This window comes from Buceros rhinoceros, unplaced genomic scaffold (genome assembly GCF_000710305.1).
Source record: "Buceros rhinoceros silvestris isolate BGI_N320 unplaced genomic scaffold, ASM71030v1 scaffold9792, whole genome shotgun sequence".
In the NCBI taxonomy this organism is placed as follows: Eukaryota; Metazoa; Chordata; class Aves; order Bucerotiformes; family Bucerotidae; genus Buceros; species Buceros rhinoceros.
Window position 1 is genome coordinate 78,406 of NW_010400672.1, and position 10,158 is coordinate 88,563.

A 10,158-nucleotide genomic window follows, 5' to 3' on the forward strand; every position below is an offset into this window, starting at 1 on the left:
GCATTCCTAAATTAATAAATTTGATGTCGTCATCCGTAACCAGGAATAGCAGATATAAAAGAAAGATCATTACTTCAGAGAAATCAATTTCTCATTTGAACAGTGATTAAAGATGAGCCATAACTGAGGACAAACACATACACAAACACGCACACACAAAATCAAACTTCCTTGTTTCTTATGTCACCAAAAGAAACCGTCTACTTCTGACTGCCTGTTTGCAACACAAACATGCACGACTACCTGCTTTGTTATATACCACGGGACTACTGATCAGACATGCGAGCTATTCAGTCATTTATGATCCAAATTAAAATCTTCACATTTAAAGCACAATTGGTATTTTAATGGTGCTGCGTTATGAATAACAGTGCTTATTTAAAGGGGGAGGGGAAAGCAATTCCCACCGCTGGCTAAATATATCCATAAAATTCAGGCAAGTTTAAAAGACATTACTCCTTCCTTCGTACATATAAAAGAATCTAAACATTTTTTTTCAGTTACACACACAAATTTAAAAAAAAACCAACTAATCAGTCAGGCAAACACATAGGTTGGCTGCATTCTCACCTTGTACGCTTGGTCCAGAATCTGCAGACTGGGCAGGATTTAATGCCCAATGTAGCTGTCGTTGAAACTCAGGTCTGTCTTCTGTGTGAATCAATTCAAACACACTCTGGTGTATAATATCAGACTATGTGCAAAAAAAAGGAAAAAGGCAGGAAAGAAAGAGAATAAGTATTTTATATCACAACATGATAGAAGTTGCCTGGCTGACAACGCTGCTGTGGATACAGCAAAATCCATTTTGCTTGGGGATAAAAACATACATTTGCACACACATGGCAAAACTTCATGAAACAGTTTTTAGCAGCACAGAGAATTCAGTCACACCTACAACTGCAAACATAGAAATAATAAAAAATCCTTAGGAAAAAATAACGTTATGTCAAGTATTTCTCTACCTGCTTTTACCTAAGCAAGCCTGGAACCATTATGCTTAGGTTTTGTTTAAATTATTTAGTTTTACATACTGGTAAATAAAGTACTTGCCAACTGGTTCTTGGACCTGACACATACTAGGTGCTACGGAATACTAAAGAAGCCAAAGACCCTGAACCAAACAACTTCTAAAACTGAGCCAAGTAGATTATGAACATTGGTTTTGTTTCCCTGAAAGCTTTGTCACTCCTTAGGGATTCATTAACATCTCTAATTATTAAGCTCAGCAACAACTGTGTGGTTAGGAATGGGATCTAAAGCTACAACAGTCAGGATCAGTGGTTAAAAAAAACTAAGGGGAAAAAAACCACCCATAATATTCAAGAAAAGCCCCAGTCAGCTGAGAGTCTTGTTTTCTGCATGGATCGAAAACCCAACCATTATATAAACAGAAAGTATTTAAAAGAAAACATAGATAAAAAGAACTTAAGATGAGCTGGCAAAAGCAGAAGCCTAGCTCAAATTTTTATTTGATGAATTTCATAAAAGAATCAGTATTTTCCAGAATAAATTGCCAGAAATGCTAATTTTTGTAATTTTAAGACACTTACATGTTACACACTTGATTTATAGGCAATACAATAGAAATTTTATGCCAAATTTGTTTTCCAAGCCTTTTTTCTTCATTCCCCAACACCAAAAAAATTCATAACACCAGGAGCAACAGTCTTTTGTTTGAAATGTTTTATTTTACACAAACATTCCCCATTCTCTTATTAGTCAGCTAAAATTGTAGACCAAGCAGAGTTTCTCCTTATTTGTAGACAGCAACTGAATCTATCATCATCCACTACTCAAAGATATAAAATGATGATTACAACTAAGCTTCTATCATTTTAACATAAACGAATTCCAGCAGTTCTCTAAGTGGGCAACAAGTGTCCACTGGGTCTTGGTCCTTACTACTTTGGTATCTGCCTTGTGAGCCCAGTGAAGTTAGCCATACGTGATCTGTATCATAAATTGTAAATAACAAATGCTTGTTTTGAAATAAATAAATAGAGTGAGAGAACATTAAAATTCTAAAAATACTAAAATTCACTCAATGATACTTAAAACCTCAAGGCATATGGAGTTAATTTTGTATGAAAGGTTTCTATTAAAATAATTACCTTCGCACTGAATTATGTCTCACTCAGCATTATAAACTGGGTAACACCACAGTATAAATTTCAAACAGTTGTTCCAGTAAAGACTAATTAAGTGTGAAAATATCCTATCTTGCCTAACTCAACTTTGGAAATTTTATTCCTGTTGTGCTTGGCCTAAGGTCCCTTTTCAGCTATGTAAGCTGATAGAAAAGTAATATGGTTTTCAAAGTAATCCAACCCAAAGTACCTAACTGAGATTTTTATTACACAAACTATCAGACCCTAAATATGAACACTGATGCCCTCTGAAATGAAGCAAAATCTCTGAAAAAAAAAAATAGAGGAAGAAATAAACTTACTTGTTGGAAACCCAAGTAGTCTTGTATAGTAGAAGAGACGTAAAAAACCAGAGCATCAGCCGTAACAACTAATACAAAACCATTTAATGCCTGGGGAGGAAACACACAAATCTGTCAGCTTCAGATAATTATTATGGCTGTAAGCCTACCTATACTGTAATCTCCCAATAAAATGTGAAGCATGCAAAACCATATCGTTATCTAGGAGCACAAATGGAAGGATTCGTCATTGCATTTCTCTACAGTATACATGGCACAATGAAGAAAACTGCATCTAATGGAAAAAAGAAAAATTCTTTTGGAAAATTCAGGGGAGAAGCCAAACCCTATTGATGGCTTTTAATTACTCCTGACTGTAGGACACAAGCAACAGAAGTATTAACAACTATGAGTTTATGTAATATCAACTATTAATGCTTGTGTGTCTCAAACCTTTGGTACACCCAGTTGTCCCCAGCACAAATATGAGCCACGTCACCAACCCGATCTATTCATAGGGCAGACAGGCCTAAGTGGACAGGATATCAAGCAATCAAGATCCTCTATATAGTCCAAGAAAACATTTTATAGCTTACTTAAAATAGAAAACCTCTGCACAAGTGGACTGCTGCAAGTAAATGTTGTTTTTGAAGAGATTTCCCCCTTGATGAAACAGCAGACTAAGCGGCTCCTTACCCAAAGTCACGCAAAGGGCATTTATCTGAACTCCCAATCAATATGGTTCATGGCAATTGTGACAGCAAACAGTATATTTGTGACTTGGCAGCTCATCTGAAAGGTGGTGATTTACTTCCGTGGATTTCAGTCAAGATGTGAAAAAAAGGCTGTCTGGAGGGGCTGGATTAAGTACATTGCGCCACTTAATTTCCTCAACTGCAAAGTCAAATTTGGCCAGCGTACACAAAACACATTTTTTTAAAACTCTTTATTATGCAAAATTATTGTAACATAGAAAATGTAAAGTGAAGGATATCCTATATCTTACTGTAACAATGTAATAATGTACTTTTATTATAAACCAGCATAATTCGCCCACAAACGTTAACTCCCACAGCTCCACATTATAGCAACCGCCATAGTTGCTTTTCCATATTTTGCAGAGATATGGTTTTACTATTTCTTGTTCTTTTACTAATACGGTCTAATCAAGTCAAAGTATCTGATTAAATTATTATTCTTTAAATGCTATGAACCACTCCTATTTAATGTGTAGATATGTCTTAATCTACTCTCATAAACTGTTGTGAACTCTATAAAATGCCTTTATGTAAGTTTAGCGAACTCTACCTGCACACTGTATAAGCTAAAAAAAAAAAAACTCTAATAATAACCTGAAATTAAATAGCATAGCCCAGCCAAGAAATCTCGTGTAGTTACATAGCATCCTTGTTTTTGACGAAGTTCACAGTAATTCCAAAGGAGCAGAATGTCGCAAAGGCAGGTGCTTATGTCCTTTGCTGACCTGTTCTGCAGAGCATTTCATCTTAAGTGGTTGATATGAAAAGACTGCAAGCTGCACAGTATCTAATTCTGGCTCACATGTTAAAATTGGTTATTCTGCTCTGTTTCATACAAAGCTATGTACAGCTCCTGTATCTGGAATTTTACAGTGGCTCTGGTAAGCAGTTCACCTTGAAACAGGATTGTTACTGCAAAAATTCGATGCCTTCTGTAAGCCAAAACTTCTGGAATTCTGTTCGGTTGTCCAAAAATCTAATGCAATAAATTACTGGAAGTTCCTTAAAACAAGCAGGTTATCCAGAATATACCAACAAAGGGGAGATCAGTTCTGATGGAAATTTTGGCACAATGCAATCCTAAAATAGCTATCTTTAAAGGCATAATGAAATTTCTCAGTGAGCTTATCATTCTAGAGCACTGGAGATAATATTTATGCTTCTACAAAAATACTCTTAATACTGTAATACTTGTAATACAAAGGCTATTACAAATACTGTTTCCTCATACAAAACTGTTCACTACTGGCGAGAATTAAAATGTTCTAAAAACTTCTTCGAGATTGTCACTCAACTTGCACTTTGTATCATAAGCTTGCTTAGACTGTAATAAATGATCCATGTAAAATAAGAATTTGAAATAATTTAAATAATTTTGAAGGAGACATAGCTTAATTTTAAGGAAGGTACTCTATGTATTTGATCCTTACTTCCACAATATATTGAATTGGTAAGACAGGTTCTATGTTGGAAATTAAAGACATCATTTTTTATTTGTTAGGAAACAAGAAAAAACATCTAATGAACAAATAAATACAAATATAAAGAATATGGTATTATGCATACCACCTTTGCAAAAAAAATAGAGAATAAAACCAACATCACCAGCAATAATTTATGGAAACTGTGTGACATAAAAGACTTCTGATCTTAGGCAGATGGGAAGAGAGGGGAAGGATTTTACCAATTTTTACATCTTACTGATACTCAGTATCTTCTAGAAAATTCCCACTTTCATCCCTCATAATTTCTTGCATTCCCCAAGAACTCTATCTGCATATTAATTCCCATAAATTTTTAAATATAAAATATTTACAAAACAAATTCATTTAAGAAATTCAGTTAAATTACTTAATTTCCAAGCGGGGCAGAATTTACATTAACAAATACATCACCCATTTTCTTTTCATACTGGAAAGCAGTTTGCTATAGCAGCTCCTTCATATAACTTCCATTCATAAGCCATAAAAATTAACTAAATTTCAGAGCAAAGAAATGCCTCCAAGATAAACCACGTACTGTACCTTTTTAGATAATTTATATTTACAAGAAAGCAGTTCACCTGCAGAAACTCCATAGCAGTTCTCTGTCATATCTTATTCAGGTTTGAAAATTGCATACATGTCCTAGTTTTTCATTCCATTAGGAAACAATTCTCAACTAGCATTAGTTTACAGTAATTGTGTTGTGAGATTCTTAGAACCTGTTTTCATTTCTACCCTTTGAACAGTTAAATTAATTTTGTTCTAAGCAAATCATTGGTCCCAACCAACCTAATGATTTGAAGCTTCCAAGAAATACATCAGTGTGAAACCCGTGTATAAGATAGATTATCAACATATTTCAAAGGGAGCTGAAGGCCACAGTAAAAAAAGCTATTTTGTGAAACTAATTATAACATTGGCATACTTGTAAATAATAAATAGATTAGTAATTTATTGAGTTTAATCTGGACCTAGTATTATATTTCATATGCTTTGGCACTCTAAGACATTAAAACAAACTATATAACTAAAAAGCCCCCTATTTTTCATTACTACTTTCCATTAGTTCACATTGCTAAAAGTTATTGAAAGTATTTCAAAATTTGTCCTGAGCTGTTCACAGTATAAACCACTGAGAAAGCAAGACATTCCAGAAAGCCCAAGTGTTTAAAAGATAGGTTTTTTAGACAATTAGTCACCAAATTTAAAGCAGATGACTAACCTATTTGACCTTTTAACATAGTTTCTTTACATTACTATCTTTAATAACTATAGACACAAAGAGATGGGGAAAAAACCACTCTAAGAAATGACTCAGAAAGAGCTAAGAGGACTCTCATCTAACACCTGCTCTTCAAAGCCACTACTACTACCAGAGGAAAGTTCAAGAATTGTATAATATTTACCTACAGAAAATGAGGAAAGAATTTGACAATAAGAAACCTTCCTTGTTCAATCTTATCAGTGAATAACCAGTATTAAATGCAATATTTTTTTAAATGTAAATCTTCATATAATCCATCCACTGCAAAACATACCTGCAGTAAGAGTTCTCCCTCCAGGATCTGCATCCCTTCTCCGCATTTTGCTGTTACACTGTTTTCCTGAATGCTATTCCTTTCTGATCTTGTAGAGTCAGAAGATTTTAATGCAACTAGAAAAAAAGAAAGAAAAGCATTGAGTGATCTTTGAAAGACTCATTAGAAATTTATGTGATGTTGTGCTATTTCGTGCAAGAAAAAAACTTGTATTTTAAAAATGCTTATAAAGTCAGTCTAACCAAATATTTGTGTCAATGTCAGATTTTTTCTTTACCTTTAGAGATAACCAAATTGTCATCCATCTCCTCTCTAAACTATAATACTTTCACAACAGAAACAGTATTATTGAAATCAATCCAAACCTGATTATTTTATTCCTCTTTTTTCTTCTCCTTCTCTTTACTTATAAGGCTTCCTTTTAGTTTGTCACTCTTGTTAGTAAAGGACATCTCTGTTTTCATACAACAAACTCCTATAATCTGGTAACAACTCTGCTTCATCTTAATACTTATTCTTATGCCACCTAAGACATCAGACATCAGACTATGGCATCTCAGAGATAAGCTTGCTCTACACCTAAAGCTCCCTTCAGAGAAAGGAAGGAAAGAAACCGGAACCCTAAATACGTATTACATATAAAACTATTTCAAACAAAACCTTTTTTTCCCCTGCCTTAGTTAAATTTTAACCATTTAAACAATTAAGCAAACTTCCCAATTTCAGATAAAATAATGTGACCATAAATTATCATTATTCAGGTCACAAATATATCCAATTGAAAAAAAAAGTTACTCAGCGAATAAGGGATGAAAAGTCAGACAAAATCGCTACAAAGTATCTGAAAGACATACTACCTCCCATCTCTGCACTGTGCCATCTTCTAATAAACAGGATGCTGTCAAGTAAATCTAGATACTCAAATACTGTCCATAACTCAGAATTTATCTACTTTCCATGTAGTTCTAAACAACAACAACAAAACCAAATCCCACAACAAAAAAAAAACCCCACAACAACAAAAAGAAAAAACCCCACAACAACAAAAAAACCCCCAAAAACCCTCCAAATCTGGAATTAGTCTGAGTGTGTCTAAACAGCTTAAAATTACTTGACTATAACTGTACCTCAAACCTTCACCATAAAGCTAACCACTACCACCCCAACCCCAAAATTTCTAAGCTGCAAAGAAAGGAAAATTTATAAAAGCAAATGCACTTATGTAAAATATCAACAGTTTCTCATAACAATGAGATATGCACCCTAAATTCCAAATGATTTTTCAACCTGCTGAAATCTTTCATTTTTCAGCTGCTCAGAACTTTAGTCAAGAATCCTGAACTCCTACTATTCACTCACATTTCAACTAGGTTAAATAATAGTTAATATACTTAGTATAAAGTAAGAGATAAATTACACCTTTTGGGTTTTTTAAAACTATCACTGCAGCTAACAGCTTTCAAGCCAGACAGTTTTGATTAAAATATCCCTCAAAGGCACCGCAGAGGAAAACACATTCTAAAAAGACATTAACTGATTAATCAGTCAGGAATTTATCTGATGGTTTGTTTTGAAATTAAAACCTTAATGCTATTCTTCCTACGGGATAGTCAAAAGTCCTGTAATAGGCCCACAGAGTTACAGTTGCAAATTCATTTTAAATTCAAATGAGTGGAAGACGTAACAATATTTTTTCCCTAGGCATTATTTTAAAAGGATATCTAGAACATTCACTAAAAACCCCTAGGGTCCACTGGCAGCAGAAGAAAACTTATTATCCTTTTAATTTATATTGTATGGTTATTGAAAAAGCCCACATTCAGCTTCAGAAGTTGCAAATAAAGACCCCTAGTCACTCTTGCTGTTCTGAAAAGTACCATGTACAATTACATACAGGTGTTTGTGGTTTTTTCTCTTATACTGTGCAAATAATAAATAAGGGTGAGGAATTACAGGTGTTTGACCAGTGAATGATGATCTGCTCTACATCTATCAATTAACAGAGCTCTAGAGCTCAAACACAGCCTACGCATTCATATGGCTCTATTTCTCCTAACTTTCAAAGAGTGCAGCAGGTACATATAAAGTTACATATTTTGCCCAATTGGAACCTACACCTTTAAGAAATCAGAACATGGATGAAATCAAGCTCTTGTAAGCTGAGGTAGATGGAAAATTGCTAACATTCTAAGTAAAAAAAACAAAATATGAAGATACAATGGAAATTACAGCTGTATGCATCATTGGGTGCGTACAAGTCCTTAAAAAAAACCAAACCCAAATTTACTTTGTTCTCACAGGTATATCACAGGCCTGCTAGTGCCTGCTGCAAGCCACCCAAGTCACTGGAGTTCCTCTCTCAACACTCATAGACAGGGTGAAGAGAGCACTACAGGGGACTTTATGTTCTGAGACTTTGGAGATACATGACTAGGCGACAGCTCTAAAACACCTACAGGTTTTTAAAGACTAAGTTGGAAGAAGGTTAACTCTTCCATCTATGGAAAGGAAAATTTTTATCATCCCTCTTCTCAATTAATAAGGACGCATCAAAACTGAAATGCAGATTTTGCTTAAGTAGGTGTGATGTTCCGTTAATAAAAATTGAATTCCCTTTATTGAATAAAAACTAAATTTTGTTTAGCTGGTACTAGAAAAAGTTAGATTTGCAATCAAAAGTCAAATCAGCTAGAAGCACATAATTGCAACAACTACAAAAAAATTTGTTACTTGTTAAGATAGAAGTGATGAAAATATAACAAAACAGGGAAAAAACCAGGAAAGATGACCAAATATTTCTATTTAATACTTCTGAGAATAAGACATGAGATATTCACTTTTCATTATAAAAGTCCTTTCAGTCCAACAGAACTAAACAGAAGTGACTGAATATGGATATTTTAGATCAACAAGACTTCATAAATTATAGTCAAGATATTTAAAACAGCCTGTTGAATTTCCTGCTGGGGACATAGGACAATGGACTGGGTAGCACAGAACTTTGAATAATAAATATTTTAAAGAAAGTAGTATTAAACAAAAATAAAAATCAGTATTCAAACCAAGTATAAATTTTAACAAAAACAATAAATGTCACTTGTAAAGCTTACAATGCTAATATAATCAGATAGGCTAACTACCAGCCCTGTGTGATTAAATTTCTTTATCAATATTCTTCAAGCAAACATTTAAAACAATTGCTAGTAAAGTTTTAGGTTACACAAGTATTAGGAGAGTAACAAACAGATGACACAAGTCCCTGACACTGAGCAGCTCTGGCTACCTGGATGTAAACTTGCAGTGTGTAGTTCAGCAGTCAGACTGAAGGCTACCAGATCCCAACAACAAGTGGCCTTACAGTATGGAAGCGCCATCTTCCAAAGCAGTAATTCTGAAAAGACGTAGTCACAGCACGCAATGACGTGGCCTCAGAAATACCATCTAGGGTTATAGTATGAGGTGATGATAAGGAGAACTAAAACTGATAAGCGTAACTCATCCAAAGGTAATATTACATCACCTAGTTTAAAATCAGCCATGTACTCTGCCAGTTCTCATAGTCCGTGTTACTCATGTAGTCATACAAAATAATCCAAATAGTTCATTGCTTTATAATCTTTGAATCTCTGAATTACGTACAACACATTTTGGCCTATCCCCTCTTAATTTTCAGCCACAGGAAATTAAAACATAAATACTGCCACACTGTAAATAGAAAGTCTGTAAACATGCTCTAAAATACATGAAAGACATAATCAAATTACTTCTCAGAATTTGCCATTAGTAAATTTAAAGGAACAAAAATAAAGTTGTTTATACCTGTAAAAAAATAAAATTTAAAAACTGCAAAAATTCTGCTATGTGATTGTAGCAAGAGAGCTAGATTGTAAGCACTTGCTTTCCAAGTAGGTGATGACTGCCACTTAAACTGATATCCAGCAACAATT

The 10,158-nt window shown here is 34.0% G+C and overlaps 1 protein-coding gene across 1 annotated transcript in view; it reads right to left on the minus strand.

Moving 5' to 3' along the window:
• The window catches only part of AHR (aryl hydrocarbon receptor), a 22,273-nt gene extending 15,939 nt beyond the window's left edge, over positions 1–6,334 (minus strand). The window contains exons 1-3 of the mRNA XM_010131961.1: positions 6,212–6,334; positions 2,453–2,542; positions 571–694 (exon numbers count right to left, since the gene is read on the minus strand). Coding sequence (XP_010130263.1) covers positions 571–694; positions 2,453–2,542; positions 6,212–6,244 — 247 coding nt within the window. The 5' untranslated portion in view covers positions 6,245–6,334. The remainder of the gene's footprint in view (positions 1–570; positions 695–2,452; positions 2,543–6,211) is intronic.
• Positions 6,335–10,158: the final 3,824 nt, after the last annotated feature.